At 44.1% G+C, this 26,893-nt stretch overlaps 1 protein-coding gene and 1 long non-coding RNA gene across 2 annotated transcripts; both read left to right on the forward strand.

Moving 5' to 3' along the window:
- The first annotated feature begins 1,198 nt into the window (after window positions 1-1,198).
- On the forward strand, window positions 1,199-2,162 carry LOC117705981 (ribonuclease 2B-like). Its single transcript, XM_076931073.1, is given in 3 exon segments — window positions 1,199-1,352; window positions 1,515-1,688; window positions 1,691-2,162. Coding segments are annotated over 3 exon segments (624 nt in total). The 3' UTR covers window positions 1,987-2,162.
- A 14,041-nt stretch (window positions 2,163-16,203) lies between these two features.
- On the forward strand, window positions 16,204-26,247 carry LOC143441734 (uncharacterized). The gene is made up of 2 exons (XR_013109379.1): window positions 16,204-17,920; window positions 25,512-26,247. It is a non-coding gene; the product is annotated as an uncharacterized LOC143441734 (long non-coding RNA).
- The last annotated feature ends 646 nt before the right edge of the window (window positions 26,248-26,893 follow it).

A 26,893-nucleotide genomic window follows, 5' to 3' on the forward strand; every position in this document is an offset into this window, starting at 1 on the left:
ATATAACTCTGGCTGTCCTTCACAACAGAAGTGTGAGCAGGTCTGGAGATGTGTCACTGGATTGGAAGGCAAGGGAGATTTTGATAACAAAAACCATAGAGAAGCATTTAATCTGATGAAGCCAAATCTCTTCTCTGTGTGACCCTGGGGTGTAGCTCAGTGGCAGATCATTTCTCTAGAGTGCACAAGGCCCTGGGTTCAAACCCCAGCACAAAGAAGAAGAGAAAGCAAAATTCTTTTTATGGTTAGTGTATTAGTGTCTCTTTTATAACATTGGCTTGTAGTAAGTCCAGCATCTTAGATAAAGTGGTGTTCTCCTGCGGGACCATGGTGTAAAACAGACCATTAGTACTAGTTCTGGAGCAAATGTACAAAGAAATCTTTTACAGGAACCCATTAGAAAAATACTATACACTATGCTGGGTGTACAGTCTTTTGTTACTGTTTCTGAATACAATTTTTAAAGTTTATTTTGTAACTTTCACATGTGTCTGCATTCATATGTAGTATGCCTGTACAGGTACTAACAAAAAACAAACCGGTGTCCAATTCCCCAGGAGCTGGAGTTATCTGCAGTTGTGGCCTCTGGGTGACAAACTGGGCTCCTCTTGAAGGGAAGGGATCTGGCAGAGGGGAAGTTCTCTTAAGCACTGATGTCTCACTGATCCCTAAGACCTATTTTTACTTATGTGTCTCTGTGTGTCTGTGTTCATGTGTACTGTCATTTCATGACATTTTTGGCATGTTCATAACATGCCAAAGGATGCTATTTGAAGACATCAGATGCCCTGGAATGGAGTTCAGGCAGTGGTAAGCCACCAGCATAGGTACTGAAACCAAACTTGGGTCTGGAAGAGCATAGTGCTCTTAACCACTGAGCCATCTCTACACACCCCGACATTATATAATTTTAAAGATGAAAGACAGAACTGTAAATATCTCTTATGATTCTGGCTTCCCAAGGCATTGTTTGTAAGTGTGTAGCCAGGCTAGGAATCATGATCTGTCCAGTACTGAAACACAGCCACAAAGTTTGCAGCCAATATACAGGTTATTTGGAGATTTGTTTGTATAGTTCAGATTCAGACTTCAAACTGCCTTGCACTAGAGGACTTAGAATTTAATTTCCTACAATGGAGCCAGCAGCACCATGGCTTGGCCACGTGAAAAAACAGAAGGCTGGTTGCACAAGCAGGCAATGTACCAATCTGTGGGTTCTCATGATGAAGTCTCTGAGCCACCAGCTCCACCCACAGAGCCTCCTCTCTATGGTCCCAAGTGGACCTCACCCATTATCCCTGATTTCCAGGACAACCAGTGCTCAGTTCCACAGGAGCTACAACTCAGACTGGGTAAGACACTGACTGTTTAGACCTGGGAGAGGAGGGGCAGTGATGGGGCAGAGTCCAGGAGAAGTGACACTGTGGACCCACAGTGACAGCAGAGGGCCTTCAGGAAGAGATAGGGAAAACTGAACTAGGGTGGGAGTAGTCACTTCTCTTCTGTTCTCACAGGAAACATGGGTCTGAATATGCTTGAGTCCCGACTTTGTCTCCTGCTGCTGCTGGGACTTGTCCTACTGCTTGCCTCATGCCAGCGACCAACCCCTTCCCAGTGGTTTGCAATTCAGCACATCTATAATAGTGCCTATCCCAGATGTGATGACGCAATGCGGGTTGTTAACAGTTATACAGGAAATGTAAGGACATTAATACTTTTCTTCATACAACTTTTGCTGATGTTGTTGGTGTGTGTGGCAATCCACATACCACCTGCAAAGATGGTATAAGTACAAATTGTCATGATAGTTCATCTTGGGTATCCATAACTTTCTGTAACCTCACAACTCCGGCAAGCACTTATACCCAATGCAGATACCAAACAGCAGGATCAGTCAAGTTCTACACAGTTGCCTGTGACAACAGAACCGCACATGACAGTCCCATCTATCCAGTGGTTCCGGTTCACTTGGATAGAATATTTTAGCTCCAGTGCCAGCACTTGGTACCTTCACTCATCTGCTACTGCCAAGATCATAGTAGTGAAGAACAAATTCCTCTCTGCCCTGTGCATCAGCACCTGTCCTCATGGAACCTGTCCCTGTCACTCTTTAATGTAGGGAAACGGATCCTTCCTAATCAATAAACACCTTTGCATACTCATCTATACCTCTGGTATCTGTCTGAGAGAGAGAGAGAGAGAGAGAGAGAGAGAGAGAGAGAGAGAGAGAGAGAGATGGAGAGAATGGGAGAGAGAGGGAGAGACATACACAAAGAGAATTTGTGTGTGTGTTGAGGCAAGTTGTCATACAAATTGAGGTATCTACCCAGTCCCTGGAAACAGATGAATCTGAGGAGATTTGGGCATTTTTCCAGAACATTCCTACAGGACATCTTCCCTGAAGCTTCTCTGTGGGAAAGAAGTGGCTGGGAGAGGAGCCCAGGGAATTGGGATCTCAGTGAGGCTGTCCCTTGCCCTCTCCCTCCATAGCTGTCCTCGGGGTTCACTTGTGAGACCATTCAACACAAACCAGGAAGGAAAGATTTCAAGAATCTATTTTTTTCCATAAGGGAACTGGACTCTACACAGAAAAGAGATGAATAATGAGAGGTCTTGCCTTGACTCCTGAGGGCAGAACTATAGTCAGGAATCACTGTCAGACACGAAGGTGTCATCTCTTTAAGGACTTGTGGGAGCCAAGCATCACCAGATGTGGCAGTGAGCCTTCATGCAGTGTCAGATGCAGAATGGAGCAGAGGGGTGACATCTTCAGGTCCATACATCTGTCTTTAGTCTGGTTACCAGCTTCCATTTTGCTGATCCTTTCTGGGCCCCAGATGCAATACTTAGCCTCTCCTCCCCACTGGGCAGTGGTGGTACTTCATGTTCTCAGTGGACCCCGGTCAAGGCTGCAGGGAAGCCACTCCTCCTAAGCCACCAATGGATTTGTTTGTGGACTCTGCCCTTCTGGGTTGGTGTGGAAAATTGCTGAGTCTGGCATGGCGTTGGTGGTGACAAAATGACAGGGTTCCTGCCCCTGGGACAGGAGTAGCAGATGTGAATTGCCATGACATGAGGCTTGTTTGTATAATAAAATACATATTTTCATGTTTCTTTGAGCAATATCCTCCCTGTTAATATTAATGACTCCATAAGGACTTGAGATAGCATGAGTCTGGGCATCGAAGGTGTGGCTAATGTCTTAGCAGAATGGTACAGGCTGGGACCTTTAGTACATCTCTTTAGGCTGTGGAAAAGAACTCTAAAAAGATGAGTTTGAAAATGTATATATTCTCAACTATGTGAAAATTAAGGATGCAATGTGAATTATGAGGGCCTTCATGAATGTAAAGGAACAAAGGCAGCTACACTGTAAACCAGCTTGTCAGAAAGATACAAAGGCAGGCACATTCCTGAGTTCAAGGTCAGCCTGGGACACAGCAAGTCTAGGCCCAGGTGTGGTAGAAATAAATGGTAATTTTGGGCCTAGAAATTTCAGGTTCCACCCAGCTAGTTTACCTTCTCTGCTTGACAGAGGCAGCAGATCTCTGAATTCTTTTGCAGTGTTAAAAGAAAATATGTTCTTGCTGTTTCCTAAGAATTAAGGGCCTGGGGTCACAGGATGCTGATTCATAATATAATTAAAAAAAAAAAAAAAAAAAAAAAAAAAAAACATATAGAGGTGTCTAGAGATTTCCAGACAAAGCAGATCTGAGAGGGAACAAAAGCAAAACAGAGAGAAAGTAGGCCGGCAAGCTGTCTCCATCAGAACATAGGCCGTCAGCTTGGACCCACAATTTGACTTTGAGTGGTTTGTTTTTGCCATTCTCAGACATCCCTTCTCACAGAAAACCCTCACCAACCTGAGATGGTCCTTGGCAGAATCTGTACTTTTCAGATGAATGTTAAATTTTGAGAACTTCAGGGGATGACATAATCCATTGACTTCAGATGAAGTTGGGTACAGCCTGAGGGTCTCACTATGTAGCTCTGGCTGTCCTGGGACTTACTATGCAAAGCAGGCTGAACTCACAAAAAAAACTTGTAAATTTTTACCATTAATTTTGATGCCTAAGGCTATTTTTAAGACCTGGTAAGAAAGAAGTTTTTGTCTGCTCAAGAATCTTCCAAGTCTGGTATAGATGTTAAGTTTACTTTAACTTTCCTAGTAGATCATGTTTAGATTTACCATCAAACATACCAAAACAAACACTGGAGGAACACAGCTCTCAATGTGTGATAAATTATCTAATTACCAGCAGAACTTAAACAGCAGGAAATTCAGAAGTCAAGCTTCCTCCAGAGTGTGCAGGGCACAGAAAGAGTAGTAACACAAAGGGGAACCCGTGTGTGTTTTGTGTAGACAGGTCTCCCAGGCCTTCAGACAGAACCAACTGTATAAAGGACAGGAATCCCTGAAGTTCATACCCTGGCTTAGGGAGGTTAAGAAGGAATGATTTCCCAGCAGTGCTCACAGGAAGTGTGTTAGTCAGAGGTGGATACAACCTAAGATCACCCTCTGTTGTGCAGAATGTGACTAGTGGAAGGCAGGACTGGAAGTGTGGGTTGCAATCAGGAACTGACTCTCTAAGCCTAATAAGACTTGAATCCATGCAATGGAATAGAGCAGGCATGATCGTCTAGATTTACAACAGGCATGCAGAGGCTGACAGTGTAGTTCAGTGGGCAGTGCTTGCTTACCATGTACAGAATCCTGGGTCCAGTCCCTAGCACTGCATAGACAGAGCATCCCATAATCCCAGTGTGTTGAGGTAGAGACAAGAGGGTGGGGAGTCGGAAGGCAGCCTGGGCTACACTGTGAATTTGAAGCTAGTTCTCAATATCTGAGACCCTGTATCCAAAAACAAAAGCAAAACCCAAACTATCAAAATAACACCACCAACCCTGTGGGCCATGGCATTTTCCTGCCCTGTATTGTGTTCACTTTCTCCCCCACCATTTCCAACCTCTCCAGTCTCTTGCTCCAGCCACAATATCCACAGCCTTTTCTGCCTGGGAGCAGGTGACTCAGAGCCAAACAAGGAGGCCTATGTGCTGTCAGAATACTGTGACTGAGTTTGCTATCCCTTGTAAACAGTCATCTAAGACTCTATTGGCTTCTAGCCAGCACCACAGACACCCCATGCTCTCGAAAGGTTCACTGTTGACAACAGCTGTCTCCTGGGACAGGGTCCTTTCTGGCACTCTGTCCCTCAAAGCCGGTTTTCCTGGTGGCTCTTTTCTGTCTCTTGTTGTCAACTCACATACACTAACATAAGTCCTCATTCTTCACATTGGAAGCTAAGGTCTATGTCTCAGAGAACACATGACCAACCCTTGTCTCACTGAGCCTGGAGTACTTCACTTAAGATACTGTCCAGTTCCAACCATTTCTTAAAAAGTTGACTTCTTTCCACCTGAATGGAACTCCATCATGCAAATGAGTCCCATATTCACCCTCTAGTCATCTGTGAAGAATGGGCACATGCTTGATAGTGTATTGCTGGATCAGATGGTAGGTTGTGGAGAAACTGCCGCACAGATTTCCATGAGGCCACTCCAGCTCACAGTCCAGCCAGTAGGGAACAAGGCTTAGGCTTTTCCTGGATCCTTGCCAGCACTTGTGGTCAGTGTCTTCTTGATGGTAGCCACAGTGACCTGGGTGAGATGGACTTTTAAGCTGTTGGGTGGGGTGGGCTATTTTGTTTGTTTTGAGGGGTTTTGTTGTTTTGTTTTTGAGACAGGGTCTCTAGGTATTCCTGGCTATCCTGGCATTCACTCTGTAGTCGGGGTGGGATCCAACTCGGAGATCTTCAAGGTTATTTTAATTACATTTTCCTAATAGCTAAGGCTCTCATAAAAGTCTTTTCTCAGTCAACAGGCCTGTCGTAAAGAAAGCAAGTGACAAAAACTAATGCTGTCAAGGATTTGAGAATAATGGTGAACTGAAAAGTGGGAGCTTGTGTTCACCACTTGTGGCAATGCCATCTTATGGAACCACTGTGGAAAATAGAACAAGTGGAGACAGGCCTACTCTGTTCCCCAGCTCCAGCATGCATGGGTCTATGTCCTGAAGACACGCTACAGAGATACTTGCTCAGCCATCCTTACTGCTGATCTGTGCAGGAAAGTCAGGAAGTGGGTTCAGCCTGATGTGCATCAACAACAGATGGATAAAGACAGTGGATCAAACATGCCCAGCAGAACTTTATGCAACCAGAAAGGAAAATGAAATGATGACATATGCAGGAATGTGGAGAACAGTGAAAATCATTATGTCAACTGAGGTAAGCCACACTCATAAAGACAATTCCATCTTTTTTCTCATATGCACATCTCTCATATTTTTCCTTTTTTAGTTTACACGTATGAGTGTTTTTGTACATGCTATATTCACAGTTATGTGGCTGTGGTCAGCAGAGGGCAGAAGAGGCATTTGGATTCCTCGAACTCTAGTTACAGATGGTTGTTAGCTACAGAGGTGCTAGGAAGAGCAGTCAGTGTTCTTAATTGCTGAGCCATCTCTCTAGTCCAATGGAATTTTAAAATGATTGTGTGTGTGTGTGTGTGTGTGTGTGTGTGTGTGTGTGTGTGTGTCTGTGTGATGCATGCCTGTGCAAGTGCTTGTATCTTTTGGTGTGTAAGAAGGCATCGGGCGTCCCTTCCTATCACTCTGCCTATTTCTCTGAGGCAAGGTCTCTTGAACCTGAGACTCATGTTCTCTTGACATGGCTGGAAGCCAGCAAACAGGAGGATGCTCTTGCCTCCTGGATGCTTGGACCAGAGATGTCAGGTGTGGGGCAGATATCTGACTTCTTATGTGTGTGCCGGGATCTGAACTTTGGTCCTCATGATCACGCAACAAGTGCTTTTAAATGCTGACCAATTCCTCCTTCCCACTAGTTCTTTAACAATTCCCATCTTCTTCCTCATTTCTTCCTTATTTCTGTACAAGGCAGCTGCAGCCACTGTAAAGAATGAGAGTCTCAGTCTGAGGAGATGTAGTTCAGCACTGCATTTTAGAGGTGCTGAGATTGGGGTGTTCTGGCCCCCCAAGTTCACTGATGATATAGATACCCAAATTTTCTGCTAAAACTCTCTATAGGAATTGCGGTCACCACAGAGGCCTGGATCTTACCTAGTTCCGCACTTTCTATCAGGGCTCAACAAAACAGCATGGTTATGTTGCTCAATGTTCACTTTAAGGATGTCATCTCAAATAGTATTGTGTAAAAACTTACAAAACTTAAGACCAGAATGCTCTTGGAAAAATAATCAACAAACTCAAGTGAAAACGGCTGGAATAAATTCTCTTCTGTGGGGAATGAGATCTTTACACACAGGCACATCACATCCATCATGTGCACTGACTCCACTTCTCCTTCATCTCACTGTGCCTTAATGCTGCAAGCAATACCCTACTTTTATTAAGTCTTTCTGCCCAGTAAGGACCACAGCCTGGGATGGCCAGGGTCCTTTAAGAACTGGCTCCTAGTCATCAGCTTACAGGAAACCCTGGAGAAGGGTTTTAGTGGCTTACAGTGGTGTGTTGTGTGCCTTGCTGATGGAGAAATGGAACAGTGAACATTTTTTTTTAACCTCGGGCACTTCCTATAGAAGAAGGCCTGGTGGCCTTTTTTGGAAATTGGAAGGAAATAAGACAATGGTGTTTCTATGGAAGAGGTAAAAGAAGATTCAGAAAAGATGTATATCTTTTATTTTATGCTTACTTTGAAAAGAGATTTAGAACAAAATTTGTGCAGCCTGTGGTGGTGCATGTCTTTATTCCTAGCCCCAGGAGGCAGAAGCAGGCAGACATTTATGAGATTGAGGCCAGCCTGGTCTATACAGTGTGTTTCAGGACAACTAAGACTATATATATAAAAGAAAACATTTGCAGTGGGTGAATCAAGGATGTCCCTCCTCAGGTCCCCTCTCTTCTTTGAGGTTCTCAGCTGTTAAATGTGATGTACTATGTGTGTTGTTCTAACTGCCTTTCCGTGGGTTAATACATGAGGATCTTCAGTGGAAAGAGCATGTGTTTTCCTCTCTCAGTGGTGATAATATGCTTTAAACACTCAGGATGCAGAGGCAGGCAGATCTTTAAATTCAAGGCCAGCCTGGTCCACAGAGTGAGTTGCAGGACAGCCAGAGCTACACAGAGAAGCCTTATGTCGAAAACAAACAAAAACAGATTAAAAAGTGCAATTTATTTCCTGATTTTTCAAACAGGTCTATATTGAACGTATATTGTTTCTCTAATTAAAAAATTAATACTCTCTAAATTGTCGACTTCTTAAGTCAGACGTCTGTGGTCTTTTCTAGCACCAGGCGTCCCATCTTCCTGGAAGAAATCACCTAGTTCGTTGTTCTGGGCTCTTCTGGGATCATTAGGCATCCCCAGGTTGGTTTCCTGAGAGCACATCTGCTTGTTTAATGGAAGAAATCAATTTCTTTTTCACAAGACACTACCTTCCGATAGCTGGAAATTTATTTTTTTATTGCTTTTGGATGTCTGCTTGGTAAAACACAATATCCAGGAACTTTCTATTTTGGGTTCAGTATTTTCTACAAGAGTCTGCATCATTGACGCCCCTTTGGTTTCTTGTATTTCTTCTTAGGGAGGACAGTGGGGCTCAGAGGTTAAGAAAACTGGCTGCTCTCCCAGAGGGTTTGAGCTCCACTCCCAGCACCCACATGGCAGCTCACAGTCATCTTTGCTTCAGTTCCAGGGCACTTGTTGCCTTGTTCTGTCCCCTGAGGGCACTGCATGAACATGGATCACAAACATACATGAGGGCACGACACATATGCACATAAAATAACATCTTTAAAATAACATCTTAAAAAGAGCAGATGCAGTCTGAGATTACTAACAAGAGCTGTGTGGGAAAGCAGTGGCGGTCTCACTTGTAAGCTGTGAGATTCCATCCTGAACCATCCAGTAGCAACTCAATTCCAGTGGGGACACAGCAGGAGGGCTGGAAATGCATTCCCAAATGTGTGAAGAGTCCTGATAAATCCTGTGGCACTGTGGCATGATGGAGCATTGAAACCAATCTACATGGTGTACAGCTGCTGTGGTCAGGAAGGCTTTACAACAGCAATTTCAAAAGCCTTGAGGACCATTTACAAAGTCAGGGTACCATCTGTCTCGGTCTGGTTTGGTCTGCATCTCTCTCCTTTGAAATAGAAATTTCCAACTTGTTTTTTACGGTTTTTATTTCAATTATTTTCTGAGAAAAGGTCTTACCTAGCCCAGGTATCTGGGCTGAAGATAGCCTTGAACTCCTCCTGATCCTTCTGTCTCCACCTCCCAAATCCAGGCTCATAGCCACATCACTACATTCTCAATGTTCTTCAATCCTTTATCTTAGAACATCAAGATTACAGGACCCTCGTTCCCATCAGGTGTTCTAGAGCAGTGGTTCTCAACCTCTGAGGCACAATCCCTTTGGGGAGGGGGTCACATAACAGATATCCCGTATGTCAGAGGTTTACATTACAATTCATAGTAGTAGCAAAATTACAGTTATGAAGTAGCAACGAAATAATTTTGTGGTTGGGGGTCACCACAACATGAAGAACTGTATTAAAGGGTTGCAGCATTAGGAAGGTTGAGAACCACTGTTCTAGAGGGAGAGAAAGGAGTAAGATAATATTGATTTTACAGTAGTCAAAAGTTACTATTTTTTAGAAGGGTTAAAAAGGAAAGAAAAAGAGAAAAACAAAGAAAGAAAGAGAAAGGAAGGAAGGGAGAAAGGGAGGAAGGAAGGAAGCAAAGAAGGAAGGAGGGAGGGAGGGAGGAAGAAAGGAAGGTAAAATTGCTTTTGTTGAATATGTTCAGAGGAGGACAGTTTGACTTTTGTTGTCTCTTCTTTCTTAACCCCTATTTCCTTTCCTTTAAGTGACTTTTGAGCATCTCTTAAGAGCTCTGTTCCTCAGGTTTCTGAGAGCTTTAGTACAGTGTGAACAGGATCCTCTGAGATGCTGTAGTCAGGAAAAGAATGGCTTCTATGAGTCAAGTGTTAGGAAATCTGTCTGCCACATTGTTCTAAGACATTTGCAACATATGTTAGACCATGCAAACTCTGAAGTAAACTCTGCTCCACTTCAGTCTTTATTCCAGATGTTTGGGCCTTGTTTTTCCCATAATGCCTCACAAACTTTGAGAAATGCTCTTGAACCATTTGTACCTTGCTCTGAGAGTGAGCATCCTGTATCTTTTTGTACTTTTCTTGGTGTCAATGTAATCTTTGTCTCACACTAGGTGGGACACACAATTGAGTGTGTGAGAATTGTGACCTGATTCTTAGGGTCACACGCACCTTGTTAGATGTCATGTAAGCCATGGGGTGGTGGGACCATTGCTCTCCATGGCACAGTGTGCTGGAGAAAATTCTTCCAGCTCTGTTTCCCCAGGCTAAGCATGAAACCTTACAGTTTCTCTTCATAGGATAGAAAGCCTTTGTGCTTCTTTGAAATAGAGATTGTTGGAGTGATGGAAAGGGTCTGGGTCAAACCTTCCTGTCATTTATCAGGATCAACTTGAGCTGATTAGAGGGCACACAACCCACACTCTGGGTCTGTGACCCCTGGATGACCCTCTGACAGTATGTTCTACTCTCACAGGCGGTACACATATCCCGGAGTGTATCACAGCATTTTCTTAGTTATCTGATCTTGGGAAACTCTGAAACTGCCCCAGCTCTGTTGTAGCTGCCTCTTTTTCCAGCAGAGGCTTGAGTCTCCTGAGCTTGCCCTTCACTTCCTTTCTTACAGCTGTAGGAATCAGGTAGGGTAAGGAGCACGGCGTTCACACAGGAGACCCACAAGAGGTCTGCAGCAGCCTGCCATGTAATCCACTCTCTCAGACGTGTGTCATCGTGAGTCTTTGCCCACGGTTTCCTGTACATTCATATTTCAGGCCTCACTTTACAACCAGCGGTGCAGTCTACTTTGGAACAGTTTCCTGTGCCTTTGTATTTCTGTGCATTTACAACCTTACAACTGGCTTCCTACAATAGAACCATGAGTCTCTTGAAGACTGACGCCATGTTTTATTTATCTTTGTGTATTAATAGTACACTGTAACTGATCGATGAAGATCCATCAGACACACAAATGACCATGAACACCTTTTAGAGGCCAGATCTCTGTGACGTGTGATACATTATACAGAGCTAGCCCTGAGAGTACAAAGCTAGGAAAGCAGACAGCCAGACATCTGGAAGTAGGATCCATCAGCTCAGTGGAGGTCATGAACCTGAAATGCTGGGCAGCTTTTCTGGAAGGTCCTGTGTGTGTTTGTAAAGCCTTGGAGGGACAGGGCTTGAATGGTGGAAAAAGATACTCTGTGCTGTGGGGAACAGTCACTGGAAAGAAAACTTTAGCCAGCATTAAACAGAAAATTTTGGCTGGAAGAACAAGACAACAAGACTAACACTGATGCAATGTTGTCTGAATGTATTGTTTTCTTCTACCTTGACAATTGACTGAACAATGGCAAGTTAGGGCATATTTCCCTCCAGTTAGGGCCAAGTCATGCCCAGCACCACATTTGGCTACTGGGTCTCTTTCACTGCCTTTAACGTGGAACATGTCCACAACCTTTTGGTGAAAAAGATCTTTGTTTGTTAAGATTTATTTTTTGTTTTTATTAGTGTGTATGGTGTGTGTGTGTGTGTGCGCGTGTGTGTGTGTTCAGACATTTTGACTGTGCAGCAAGTGCATACAAGCACCCAGTGAGGCAAGAAGAAAATGTTCAGATCCAGATCCTCTAGAACTGGAGTTAAAGACAACTGTTAACCATCATGAGGAATCTGAAAAGGGAACCTGGATCCTCTGGAAGAGCAGCAAATGCTCTTACCTGCTGAGCCATGTTTACAGACCCTTAGTAAAGAGGTTATAAAAAGGGAGGTTTAGCTACACTGGGGTAAGCTTATAACCTTAGTATTTGGGAGGCAGAGGCAGAAGGATTGCTGTGAGTTTGATTCCAGCCTTAGATTGGCTTAATAGCAAGTTCTAGGCAAGCCAGGACTACTTAGCTGACTCAAAAGAAAATAAAAAAGCAAGCACATATACCTCTCAGCCCTAAATGACACATCTGTATCTTTCTGCCATGTAGGCCGCTGACCTGACTTGGCTGGTCAAGATGGCACCAGCTTCCGGTATGATCTACTGGTAAACAAGTGCACTGCGCATGGGATCACCTTTGGGCCAACTTAGTTTTGGTGCCAACCCCTCCCAAGCAGGATATGTAAATGAAGCATTGCAATTCTGACCAATAGTGCACCTCCACGCGCATTCCCCGCCCAGAGCTGAGCGTATATAAGCAGCTCGCTCCAGGTACTCGGGGTCCTCTGCAAGAATGATGAAGTGCTTCTGGAATAAAGGCTGTTGAGAAGGATCCGGTTGTTTGCATCTTCCTTGCTGGTCGAGTGGGGCGCGACACCGCCAATGCCCATGGTGCAATATGGAAAGCCTGGTGGACAGATCATAAGAGCTGGAAGTAGGGAGGGGTTAGAGGATGGGAAGATGGGACAGAGGTAGGCGGGATGAGCATGGCCACAGTGAGTCACATACCCAGAAAACTGTAAATGTGTAAAGGGTAATAAACATGAGATGGCTTTGAGCTGCTAAGTAGATGTTGGGAACCAAACCTGGGTCATCGTTGATGGCAGCCATTGCTCTTAACCGCAGCCATCTCTCCAGCTTGGGCTTTGTATTTTTCTAAACAGCATTTTAGGTTCAGATGTAAACTCAGTAGAAACTGCAGATGTTCTGCACTGTCCAGTTTCCCTCATTAGCATTGTATCCCAGCAGCATGGGATGTGTGTTCGAATTGGGGAGCCTGGGTTGCCTTTGGCATCCATGGCTGGTTTTCAGTGTCACAAGTGATTTTGGTGGATGTTGGATGTGTGATGCTCTTATTAGCATGTGTTTGGAATCATCCCATGGCTTTAGAAATCCTCTGCTCTGTTTCCTCACTTCTTCCCCCTAACAAGTTGACAGCCACTAGTGTATTTAATATTGCCTCAGTTTTGCCCTTTCCCAGAATGTATAGAGTTGAAAGCATACAGGAGTTCTGTAGTGAAAATTTTGGTTTCTTAAGAAACACAGAAGTGTTGTGTGAATATGTTTTTTGTTTTAATCCCAGGTGTGAGATATAGGGTTATTTTATGACGGCAGCTGACTAGGATTTGTCTTGTGCTCTGGCATTTTGCCAGCTGAAGATCGTTTGTGTTAGGAATTCTGGGGACCCTTGAAAAGGTTATAAAATGTCAGAACCCTGAAAGGGGTTGGTGGCTGCTGCTGCCCCTGCTGTTGCTGCCCTTGGGGCTGCTATTCTGTGTTGCAGGTTGCTGGTTGCTGATTGGAGATATCCTGACTTGAGGCAAGATTGGACTTGCCCTAAGGAACTCAATGTCTCTAATCAGTAGGAATTAGTGTAAGGATATTGATGTTCTCTTCCCCCTAGAACCTTCTCTCTCCCCTACCTAGTGTTCTTGGGTTTGAAGGGATAAGGGTAGTAGGGAAAACAACCCGGGAAAGTAGCCGAAAGTATGGTCACACACTTTGCGTTTTCAGATTTTCATTTTCACTCTGTGATGTGCATTTAAGATTCCCCTGTGTTTTCCATAACTTGGTGGTTCATTTATTTTTCTGCTGATATACCACAGTTAATTTCTCAAGACTGTCTTGATTTCTTTCAGATGTTGACAGTTACAATAAAGCAGCTTGTGATGGCTAATCTTGATTGTCAACTTAATAAGATTCAGGAATACCTCAGAGATTAGTAAAAGGTACTTCAGGGCTGTGTGTGAGGGCATTTCTAGAGACTCTTGGATTCTAAGGCTCTGACCTACCGAATAGATTAATCCATTGATGGATCCATGATCTAATGTTGAAAGGAGAACCTGGAGCATAGCTAGTTAGAGGAGTAGGTTACTGAAGGTGTGTCCTGGGGACCAGTCCCTGGGTCCCTTCCAGTGAGCTGTGCTTCCTGTCAACCATGGGGTCATAGCCACATCATCTACCTTCTCTCACCACTGTCTTCTGCCAACAACCAACAGAGAGACAAGTATTTTGAACAGAATCTCAGAAATCATGGGCAAAATAATGTTTCCTCCTTTAGGCTGTTTGCTTGGGTCCTTTGATCACTTACATACACTGCTGCAAACACACAAAGGTTTCTGTGCAAACATAAACATTTAGACATGCTTCCAACTTACTTGGATAAACACCAGAGAGTGCTGCTGCTTGATCACATGATGACTGTGCTTGGTTTTGTAGGATACCTCCCTTTATTTTGGTTTTTTTTTTGGGGGGGGGGTTGTGTGTGTGTGTGTCAGGGTCTTGCTGAGTGGGTCAGGGTGGTCAGGAACATGACATCCTCCTGCTCCTGTTTGCCAAGGGCTGGGATTACGCTCAAAACGTCAAATTCTCATTAATATACAGTCAATGCCATGGGCTAATGTAACAAGTGAGAATAGCATGTATGGATCAAGTGGAGAAGGCAGCATTCTCCTCTCCTGAGCTCTAGGCTTGGATCCATCACACTGCCTACCTCTAGTTCATGATATAATAATTCATAGATTGATATGAGCTATATTGACCCAACTCCTGAGAGCTACTATCCTTTGGCTGGAATACATGACAATGGGCTTCCAGAGATCTGGTTCCTTTTAATCAAACATTTCATTATGCAAATCTTGTAATGTTAATTTCTGAATGTCTTACATATTTGGAAAGACATCTAAAATGAATAGTATAAACAACAGAGTTTAAAAGAAGACATCTTAACATAGGACAAGAAAAGAGGTGCCAAAAGCCATGTAGTTTTAATTAATAATCTCAGTGTTAGCAGTGAGCTAACTCCTCATGAATTGTTGGTCAGAGATGGGCCAGATGCCCCCCAAACAATAAAATCTATTTCTGATACAGTTGGATACCTGAACTAGATGGTAGGACCTTATTACTGAAGGCATCATATACTTTGATTATAGAACATGGAAAAAAATGGGACTGAGCCAGAAGTTCCTTTCTTCCTGTGTGCCGTGCCAACCCTGACCAGGAGGAATTAAGACTCGGAACAACTGGTTCCTTCTCACAGCAGTTTACTCAGGATGCTTAGCAGTTGGTAGTCAACATGGTGAGCCCATGATCCCTTCCTGGGTGCAGCTTATAAACCCTGCCAGGAGCCCATGAATTCATGCCACGTATCATCTCTCCATAGGCTTGTGACGCTTGTGTAAGATCAGGCCACCTTGAAGCACAGCCTTCACACCTAATAAGGACTTGTTTATCACTCGGCCCTCCGGTGGCCATCGACATCTTGGGGCGAGGTTCTTATGGCGCCTAACATTCCTGGATGATATCATAGCACCACAGATGCTGTCTGTTCTGCCTGCTGAGGAGAATTGCTGCCAGCAGTCCTACTTGGCTGTGGTCCCTTTCTTTCTCCTTCCTCCTCTGACATTTATCCATGCTTCACTGACAATGTCAGCTTAGCTGGGCACCTCTGTCCACCCTTGGCCTCGCCCACCCCTTCTCTTTCTCCTTATTCTCTCCTCTTTCATTTTCTATCCTGAGAACACAGCTGTTCTGGTGTTCAGTCTCTGTGTTTCAGTTCCCTGACAGATGAGATTGCCCTGGGCTATCTATATGCATTTCTTTCCTTCTCTCGTTTTAGTCCAAACAACTCCAATGCTCTGTCCTCCATATCTCATCCTTCATCCCTTACCCCTTTTGTTTACACCCCCCTCCTCTGCCAACTCAATACTAATCACTGGTGTTATCTGCCATTCCCCATCATAGGAGTAACTAATATACTAATCCATACAATATTGTTGGGATTCCCTCTGGGCACATCTGATGGCAGGAGCTTGAGGCAGCAAGTCCCATTGCATCTACAAGCAGGAAGCAGAGAGTGCTGGTAGCTTCTCTTTTTTTTCTCCTTCCTGTGCAGCCCAGGACCCCAGCTGATGGGATGGTGTTACACTGATGAGAATGGTCTTCTTACTTCAACCCAATATAGGAGCTCCCTCACAGGCATGCCCTGCCTTGACCTGCATATCTTGGTTCTGGAAACCTGACCAGGATCACGAGGGAATAAACAAATAACAGGTTCACAGTCCCCTGTACAGAAAAGCTAGGCTCAAGTGCCAGTGGGCTCTAATGCAGATGCTCCTGCAGCAACCTGGAAACAGTGTGCATTGACTGTCCACAGCTGTACTTAGAGGCAGGGTAGTCAATCTGGGTAGGAGTTTTCTGTAGGGGAGCAGTCATCTTGGAAGAGGAAGCTGTGGCTACCAGTTTCCACATATAGAGGTTTTAGCTAAAGGTCAATAGTTCCTCTGTTTCCACAGGTCTTGGATATTTCTGTAACATATGTTCACTCAGGACTTCATCTGTCCCCAACAATGCCCAGAGGTTTGTCCTAAGCTAGTCCTTACTAACTAGTCCTTACTAACTAGTTACTATCTGATTTATTTGCCTCTTCAGGTTTTGCCCTCTTCCTTTGTCTTGCCAGGTCAGCATCTGAGGTAGAACCCTACTGTTGAGGTCCAGCACCTTCACTGAGAGGAAGAGCTTTAGAAGAAGAAAACCTTGAGGCTGAAGAGTGTAGCTCTGCAATGGAGGCTCAGCTAAGATGACATCAGAAAGCAAACAAGACAAAAACGAAGCAAAATAAAATGAAATAAAAACAAACAACAACAACAAAAAACCCAAAGATATACAAAAGTGAAGCCAAAACACCATTTTCTAAAAAAACAACATTTGGAAAGTAACCTTAAGAGATTGTCTGTCTTCAGTGTGCCTTGGAGGATAGCATACTGTGGAGGGATAGCTGAATGGTAGCACAGTGGCTTGCAGAAGACAAATCCACAGAAAGAACTCTTTATTTGACCAAGTCACTACAAGACCTCTGACAAGGCCCTGAGAGCCAATTTGCTCTGTGTGGGAAACCCTCTTCTGCTCACTGGAAATAATCAGAGCCTGTTGAGCTCTGCTTGATCTCTCCTCTGTGATAGATTAGAATTCAATACAGGAAGAACAAGGAGACAGAGAGAGAGGAAGGGCAGGTGGGGTGGGAGTGGGTGTAAGAGACACCAACTATCAATCTCTTTTAACACACACTGTAAAACTTTTGACAAGGAATTACTTTTTAAAAAACATTTCTCCCATCTTAGAAGACTTTAATGCCAATACCTTCCCCCACCTGTGTTTACCCAAAGGCCCAGCTGCATTCTCAGAAGTTAAACAGCTACAGAAGCTGACTCCTTCTCCTTTTCTTCATTTTCTTTGGGCAAATGATGCTTTTTAAACTAGTTAATGTGAGAATGGACTGCAGCTGACTTTTTTTTTTCCTAACACAATCCCCACTATCAAGTCCCTGGTATGCTTGTTCTTCAGAGGACACTCCCTTGATAGAGAGAAAAGTTTTGCCTTGTCCAGAAATTTCAGTTAGAGTGGTGGTCTCTTTTATTGTGACATCAAACTTATTATTATTTTTTTTTTAGCAGGGTGGAGGGAGAGAGAGAAGATTTGGAGACTCTTCTCAGACAGAAGCAGTAAGCCACAGAGCAGTTAAAGGCTGGCTTTTCTGGAGAAGTGAGAGTTATCCTCAGGGGATACCTAGGAAAGGTGTCAGGACTCTAAAGCCCAAAGCAGGTCTGGGGACAGATGGCCAAGACTGAAGCTATTGGTTAATAGAAGGATCCATGTTGGTTGCTATGAGACCTGTTCTCCAAAGGAGACAGGCTGAGCTCTGTGTGCTTCTGCACTGGGCCCCTCAGGTGGCTGCTGCCTCCACAGTGTCTTCCATTCTATTTGCAAGAAGCACTTCTGTGTTCTGTCATCCTGCTCACAGTGAACTGAAGAAAAGCAGAAGATGGAGGGTGTGCAGTGATTAGAGGTATGCCAACTGTCCTCCAGATCTAGCTTCCTGGATGCACCCATCCTCTTGGAAGGAAAGCAGTGTGCTTGAAGAGGTTGTTTTCCTAGGGCTTCCGTCCTTCCTTCCTTCCTTCCTTCCTTCCTTCCTTCCTTCCTTTCTTCCTTCCTTCCTTCCTTCCTTCCTTCCTTCCTTTTTTCTTTCCTTCTTTCCTTCCTTTGTTCCTTCTTTCTTTGTTTTCTCACTCTCTTTTTATTTCTTTTCTCTCTCTGTCTCTCTGTCTATCTCTCTTTCTCTTTTTCTCTCTCTGTTTATGTATGTATATATGTATGTATGTATATTTGTGTACATGTTTTCTGTGGAAGTGTGAGAAGCATTTCTGCATCTCCAAAATCTCTCTGGGGAGAGTTGAGTCTAAGTGAGACAAGGCAATGAGGGGACTGTATGTTTGTGGGCAAGTGAGAAGCCAGGACATGGATCTCAGTGGCAACCTACATCAAAGACATGGTGGCCAAAATTCCTCCTGATCATTCCCATCTAATAAGAACCCCCACTTCTCCCCTGGTCCCTCTCCACCCCTGCATGAACTCTGAGAAGAGAAGGTTAAAACATCCAAGCCCTGGGTTTAGGTCAAGAGGGGCAGTCCCTCTCCTTTTCCAGAAGGTTGCCCTGACTTGCCTGTGAGTCCAGCAGGTTAAGTCAACAGCGCAGTGTCCAGAACACACAGGCCTTATCTCCTACACCACCTCAGACTACTGACACTGTCAGTTTTCTTCAGTCCCAGGGACGAGGCTCATTCCCCAGATGTCTTCCCCACTTTATCAGTTCTAAGTCTCCCTACCAGCATTCCAGAAGAAAGGCATGTGGCACTGTCCTTCCCTCTCTCTTTGTGTGTGGTATAGTTGTTGTTGTTACAGGAGACCAAATGTCCTTTCAACCTGTTTTTTTCCAGGTCTCTTACAGTCTCTTTAGGGAAATTTTACCTGTCTCTGTCAGCATTTCCCTCCAGAGCCTGCACCAGTGTCCCCAACCCAAAGCTAAGGGGCAGCTCACTTGTCCCAGCTCATTCTCTGCAGCTCACCCCAAGGATTTCTGTGTGAAACATCCTCTTGTTATGTGAAAGCAGAAGGAGGGAGGATGCTGGCAGTTGGAACCCCATTGTCTTTCTCCTGAGAAGCAATTCAATTCAGAATGTAAGATGTAATAAGTTTGAGAATTCTGAGCAACAGAGCACAACTAGACCTTGTTGGGAGCTGGAGCAGAATCCATAGCAGCCCTTAAAAAGCAGAAGTAGAGGGAGGGAAGCAGAGGAAATTTTAGAGCAAATAGTGTTGAGGAGAATTTCACAGGAAAAAACCACACCCATACACTTAAAATAAATTTTAGTGACAAAGACAGGAGAATTTGGACAGAAAGAAGTTAGAAGGAGAAGCACAGTACACTTAACACATATCAAGTGTCTGCATGTGGCCAGAATGAATGTTAATGACAAAGGAAAAAGGAAATTTAGTCCAGTGCAGGAATGTGTTGACCACCTTAAAAAAAAAAAAAAAAAAAAAAAAAAAAAAAAAAAAAAAAACCTTCGGCATGCAAAAGACAAAGAAATGTAGACCTCTGAACTTGAGCAATCAAACGGCTTCCCAGGCTTGGCAGCAGAAGCAGAAACCAGCCTTCTCTACTTAGTTTTGGGCACACACAGCTTGTCACAACACTGGGCACCTCGTCCCTGGGACTGAAGAAAACTGATAGTGTCAGTAGTCTGAGGTGGTGTAGGAGATAAGGCCTGTGTGTTCTGGACACTGTGCTGTTGACTTAACCTGCTGGACTCACAGGCAAGTCAGGGCAACCTTCTGGAAAAGGAGAGAGACTGTGCCCCTGCCTGACCTTAACCCTGGGCTTAGATGTTTGAACCTTCTCTTCTCAGAGTTCATGCAGGGGTGGAGAGGGACCAGGGGAGAAGTGGGGATTCTTATTAGATGGGAGTGATCAGGAGGAATTTGGCCACCATGCCCTTGAACTAGGTTGTTTGCTCCTCTCAGGCCACTGAGATCCATGTCCTGGCTTCTCACCTGCCCACAAGCATACAGTTCCCTCATCCCCCTGTCTCACTTAGACTCATCAAGTCTCCCCAGAGAGATTTTGGAGATGCAGAAACTCTTCTCACTCCCACAGAAAAATGGTCCATCCATACATATTCTTCTCAGTGACTCAAAGTCCTTAATAGGAGATAAAACATGTTATTCTACTCTTGAAAGTAAGAGTCAGAACAAATATTCAAGTTGAGTGGACTACAAACCATCTGGACTTTTACAAAGGAAGAATAAGAGAGAAGGAGAAAGAGAGAGTAAAGGGGAGGGGAAGGTAGGAAGAGCAAGACGTTTGTACAATGTGGAGGAGAAATGAGAAATGAGTGAAGCTCAGGGAGAGAGACTGAGCCCTCAAGAAAAAGCTCAGATTTGCTGAAGCTGTGCCCCTACTCCTCATACCTCAGCAGCGGCTTCCCTAATTCCTCACACACCCAAGACTCCCCCCTTACTTCTCACCTCCACAGTGCCCTCCCTCCCTTACTCCTCACACCCTCACCATTCCCTGCTACACTGGCTGGTTTTGTGTGTCAACTGGACACAGGAGAGTCATCAGAGAGATAGGATCCTGAGTTGAGGAAGGGCTTCTATGAACTCCAGCTGTATAGCATTTTCTCAGCTAGTGATCAATGGGGGAGGGCCTAGTACAGTGTGGGTGGTGCCATCCCTGGGCTGGTGGTCCTGGCTTCTATAAGAAAGCAGACTGAGTAAGCCATGGAAAGCAGGTCAGTAAGCAGCACTCCTCCATGGCCTCTGCATCAGCTCCTGCCTCTAGGTTCCAGCCCTGCTTGAGGAAAATCCTGATGACAATGTATAGAATGACATAATGGGAAAGGTGGCCAAAACTGGTATTGACAGGATGGGTATATGACAGGCAGTATTTTGTCACGCACACACACAGACACACACAGACACACACACAGACACACACACACACACACACACACACACACACATTAAAAAAAAGTAAAAGCCAACCTATAGTTCAAATTCCCTTCTGCAGAAGGCCAGGTCCAACAAAAGCTCTAATCCCCTGAAGTCTGGGACCCACTCCTGTCTGCCAAAGGAGCCTTTCCTCATCACTCTCAGGAGGAAGGAATATTTGTGGTTCCCATAGCTATCAAAGTGCCTTCAGGCTCCCTCCATATCACAGCTACCTGTTGCTCTTCTCAGCCTACACCCTATCCTAAACTTGTCCAGGTCATGTGCTTCTCATCCCATTACCATATAACCCTGCAGTCTGGACATGTGCTCTCTCTCTTCCTCTCTCTGGGTTGTCTCTTTCTCCTCAGGTCTCATCTGCTTGTCATGTCCAGTCTTCTGGCCCTGTTCATTCTACTGCTTTCTCTGATCTAGACTCTTCCAGGTGCCTCTGTCTGTTCTTTCCCTCCTATCTACAATAAAAACTTTTCTCTCACCCATACTTTGGAGCAGCTGTGTCTTCAGTCTATGCATCTGGTACTGAAATGCTCAGTTTATAGGTCTGGTGACAAAAGAAGCATGTAGGCTGTTGAGGGTGATGATGACCATCTGCTCTAGGACAACAGAACTCCTCAGCCTCTCTCCCTACTACTATCCAATCAACAAGCATCTTCCTCTCTCCCCTTCAATCCTCCATTCCCTACCATCCAATGGGAAGGCAGATCTGAGTACTGGCCTGTGATTCCCTAATTTGAAAAATCTATTCTGCAACCAAAGTAAATCATGCTCATTTCATTTTAATCTTGTGATTCCTTGGCTTACATAGGTGTAAGTGTTTAAACTACTAGAGCATGAAAACCAACCTCATGCCACATCAGGTCTTCGTCACCCCCCACTGCCACAGCATCCTCATCCATCTTAGGGAGGCTGATTTTATTTGGATACCAGATGAAAAACAACCTTAAATTTCTTCCTTGAGGAGCTTTTTCTTCTGGGCTTGGGAATGTACTGGATAGAGTGCTTGCTTCCCTGAATGCACGAAGCCCTGGCTTACACTCCAAGCACCACATAAAATGAGGTGTGGTGTGCATGGTTGTTATCTTCAAGCTCTGGAGGCAGCATGAGTCTAAGTGTAAGATCAGAGAAGTTACAGAGAGCAGGCTTCTGCTGTGAACAACCTTCAGCCCCAAAGTGAGGCAGGCTATGGTCTTTAAAGTCCTAAATGCTTTCATTGCTTCACATCAGGTACAGGCTAAGGGAGTCATCTCATACTCCTGGAGTCCTCCTTGTTTACAAGGGATCACTTCCCAGCTGGGAAAGAGGAACCCTTTCATCTGTAAACCTTATAAGCACCATAAGAAACTCTTTGTTTACAGGTCAGGATGGGGCTCCTTAGGAGAGGTGAACAGTTAGAAGAACCTGGCCTCCCCTAAGCCATTGTGTTGTGTATTTTCTCCAGAAAATGTTTGTGGTTTTGGATTATCTTTAGCTCTGCTCTGCTCCTACCTTGACTACTCCAGAGCAGGCATGGAAGATGGTAGAAAGTGGACAGAAATGGTAGAGCTCACCCTGGAGGTCTCCTCTCTGGCCAGGTATCTTCCCTGTCTTCTCCAAACCTCCTATAACTATTCTGGGAGATACTCTAAAGAAAGGCAGTTGTACCCCACTCCTCGGCTACCAGACTATTGAGACAATGGACCCTGTCTTAGAGTTACTATTACTTCAACCAAACACCATGACAAAAAACAAGTTGGAAAGGAAAGGGTCTATTTGACTTATACTTCCATATCACTGTTCATTGTTGAAGGAACTCAGGACAGGAACTCAGCAGGGCAAGAACCTGGAGGCAGGAGCTGATGCAGAGGGCATGGGGGTGGTGGTGGGAGTGCTTCTTACTGGCTTGCTCCCCATAGCTTGCTCTACCTGCTTTCTTGTAGAACCCTGAATCGCCTGCATCCTCAATGCCTGGGCCTCCCTCATTGATCATAAAGAACGTGCTCTTCAATTTGATCTTAAGTAGGCATTTTCTCAAGTGAGGTTCCCTCCTTTTAGGTATCCTGAGCTTGTGTCAAGTTGACATAAAACTATCTGGTACAGACCACAATGAATTAGCATTTCCCCAGGCATTCCACAGCTGCTGCCAAAGTGCTAGGCTTCAAGAAAGCTAAGACTGCCTTTGGATGAGGCCCTCACTTCATGCAGAGACCAGCACCACACTGGCAGTCCTCATAGTCACAGGAGTCTCTGAGTTCTGCATCTAGTCTCTCTCATCCTGCATAGAGATGAAGAAACAGTCACAGGATAAGATCAATGGCCTGGAGAGAGATGGCTCAGTGGTTAAGAGTATCGACTGCTCTTCCAGAGGTCCTGAGTTCAATTCCCAGGAACCACATGGTGGCTCACCACCATCTGTAGTGGGATCAGATGCACTCTTCTGGTGTGCTTGAAGACAGAGACAGTGTACTAGTATACATAAAATAAATAAATCTGAAAGAAAGAAAGAAAGAGAGAGAGAAAGAAAGAAAAAGAAGGAAAGAAAGAAAGATTAATTGCCTAATAAAGAAGCTAGTGTTCATGTTGAACCTTTCTGGTCTGGTGCTTGCAAAGGCCCTGGCCAAGGTCAACATGAAGCTTCATCTGCAGTGTAGGGGCTGCTTGGTTGCTCCTGCCCCCTCTACTGCTGTTGCCCCTGCGGAGAAGAAAGTGGAAGCAAAGAAGGAAGAAACTGAGAGTCCAGTGATGAATGATGACATGGGCTTTGGTCCTTTTAGATAACTTTTGTATACATGTTTAACTAAAGGCTAAACCCATTAAAACAACAACAAAAAGAGTTTCCCCAGGAGTCTCATGCTAGGGAAAGGAAGGTTTTGAGGGGCCTTGTGCTAGTCAGAGAGTTGTCTCCTAGAAAGAGGTGTCATACTGGTCTGACAACTTGTCTGACCATTCTACAGGACAGACTGGAGCCAAGCCTGGGATGAGTCAGTGCTGGGCGGGGTCACACTTTTTCAGCATTGCTTATTTATATATACCTTTTGTCCTCCACTAAAGCCTAAAGTTCATATCAGGACCCTGAAGAGGGACTCGGGGTCACTGGACTCTCTTTATTCCTTTTCCCAATTAGTCACATTGAATACTGTTGAGATCCTGAACTCTCGCTCAACGCTTTTGCCTCAACACTTTTGGGGGCTTAGTGCTCTTGTCAAGAGAGAGAGTGGGGCTCTTGGGGCAAGAAACTCGAAGAATGGATACAAGACAGGGTGTGATCAAGTCTCTCCTTTTATCAAGTCTCTTCTCAAGTCTCTTCCATTGAGTCTCTCCTATTGAAGGGAATTCTGAGGTATTTACATACACAAGCAGGAGAACACAGGTGAAAACATTTTACCACGTGCACCATACAGCTGAGGTCACTAAACAGCAAAACAAGCTATGTGGGATAAACAATATATTTATCAGAGTGTGCTTCAGCTGTTATAGGCTTTTGACAACCAAGTCTTTCATCAGGGTATATGGTTCCAGATGGCTGCAAAGTTGATCTAGCCGCTTTTTACTAAAGTCGGCTCCCAACAGAATACATTACCTTTCTCTGCTTTTTGATATTATTTGTCATTTTAATTGGTCTATTGAGGATGAGTGGCTGAGTTTACTATAATCACGAGTATTCACTGGTAAAGATTATTTTAAATGCTGTTCACATGATAACAAAACCATACAACATGAGTTCTAGTTTAAAGTTCATTATAAAATCATTCTGTCTTTTGAAACTCCCTCCTCCATCCAAACAAACAAACAAACAAACAAACCCGTAGTAATTCTGCTGTTCCAAGAACATCACAGTTAAAACGCCCTAAGCAACAAGGCATCATTATGTGTTAACAAGCTGCTTATCAGAACTCAGATGGTGAAAGCAGAGTCTGCTTCTTCCCCATTCCCCTATCTCGTCTGTCTTCATCCATTTTCAGGCAGAAGTCCCACATGCACTGGTAACATGGTGGTTTTGTGGCAATCTTTCTGGAATCAGCCCTCTGACACCAATGAGACCAGAAGAAAGTTAGTTTCATTAGTGAACTGAAGCCATGGTAACTCCTGGAAGTCTCCCAGACTGGGTCTCATTTGCATTCTCATTTTATACTCTGGGACCACAAGGTTGGGCAGGTAGGCAAGCAAGAGTTTACAGAAGCATACTTGATAGTCAGCAGGTTAAAGGTAGTAAAATCTTGTTTCTCCAGGCCATTCTGTTTCAGGTAGCAGGTGAAGTCATGCTTGGCAAACAGGCAGTATGAACAGCATAAGTCAATTAAATAAGTTACAAATAAATAAATTACAAATAATAAATAAATCAAACAAATTACAAATCAATAAGCCAGTGTCTATTTTTAATTTTTGTTTCTTAAATTATTTATTTATTTATTTATTTGGTTTTTCAAGACAGGGTTTCTCTGTGTAGTCCTGGCTGTCCTGGAACTAACTCTGTAGACCAGGCTGGTCTTGAACTCAGAAATCTGCTTACCCCTGCCTCCCAAGTGCTGGGATTAAAAGCGTGTGTCACCAGTGCCCAGCTAATAAATCAATATCTAATAATTATTTCTTTCTACTTTATTCTACTGCAGTGGCAGAAGATCCAAACCCTACTGGCCCAAGAATGAGTAAAATGGGAACGGTCTCCACCTTTATACCTCAACACTCTCAAGACAATGTTTCTGAATGTCAAGGTTCTCCCAGCATTTAACAGTGGATCCCAAGAGCAAGTGGCTCTTGCTGATTACATCATGTGTGGACCAGGAACCCTGGTAGTCCATCAGCTCTTCTGTGACAGCCGTGTGTTAGCTCTTCCATTTCCAACTGCATATCTGTATGAAGCCAGACTTTATATAATTCAACAGAACAATGATGTAAAACAGTACAGATTAAAATCAGATCCGGAATCACGATGTCTGCCTCTAAGAAGATTTTGAAAATATAATCAAGCATCATTTTCTCTTATTTATCTTTTTGTTTTAAAAAGATGTATTTACTAGCCAGATCTGTTGACACGTGCCTTTAATTCAAACACTTGGGAGGTAGAGGCAGGAGTGTCAGGAGTTCCAAGTCATCTTTGTCTATAGAAAGAATATGAGTCAGTCTAAGCTACATGAGACCCTGTTTCAAAATAACCTCAACCTAAACCCACCTCTCTAATTCCCCAAACCAAATGAAAACAAAACAAAAAATAAGATTATTTATTGAAAGTCTGATACATATGTAAACATATAGTAAGTGGTGTATGACTTGCTATACATAAAATACTATAGTTTTAATTTTAAGAAGATGGATATGAACAGATACAGTAAACATAAACAAAAATTTCTTGTGAGCCTTGGAAATTTTTTTTTGAGACAAGATTTTTGGTGTAGCTTTAAGTGTCCTGAAACTCACCAGGCTGGCCTCAAACTCAGAGATTCTTCTGTTCCTGCCTCCCAAATGCTGGGGTTAAAAGCATGTATATCATAGTTCAATAGTCATAGCAAGTTTTAGAGTATAAAATGACACCATGGTTCAAATGCGTGTGTTGGGGTCTGGAAAGTGTTGCAAAAACCACTCAGACACAGATCTCAGTCAAACAGGAATGGTTTATTGAACACCACACCCCAAGGCTGATGGATCAGGCCAGACTCGGTAGCTGAGTGTGACCTTGAGGCAAGACCCTGTAGGGCTTCTAAGCCTGAGATCTACAAACATCTGTGCCAAGTTTTTCACCAATCAGGAGATAGGGATAGGGGCTTCCTTAGGAACTTGTCTTTGTTGTACACCTATCCTGCTCCCATTGGTTGGAGTATTCAATTGTGGCAGGGGACTTGCCTTGTCTAACATTCATGTCTTAACTTGTCTACCAGGATGGGACTTGTCTAACATTCATGTCTTAACTTGCCAACCAGTATGTCAGTTACCCACATACATGTCTCTTTCCTGGGAACTTAAAACTTTACTTGACCCCTACTCAAAATGGAAGTCT

The sequence above is a fragment of the Arvicanthis niloticus genome, chromosome 3 (assembly GCF_011762505.2).
Source record: "Arvicanthis niloticus isolate mArvNil1 chromosome 3, mArvNil1.pat.X, whole genome shotgun sequence".
In the NCBI taxonomy this organism is placed as follows: Eukaryota; Metazoa; Chordata; class Mammalia; order Rodentia; family Muridae; genus Arvicanthis; species Arvicanthis niloticus.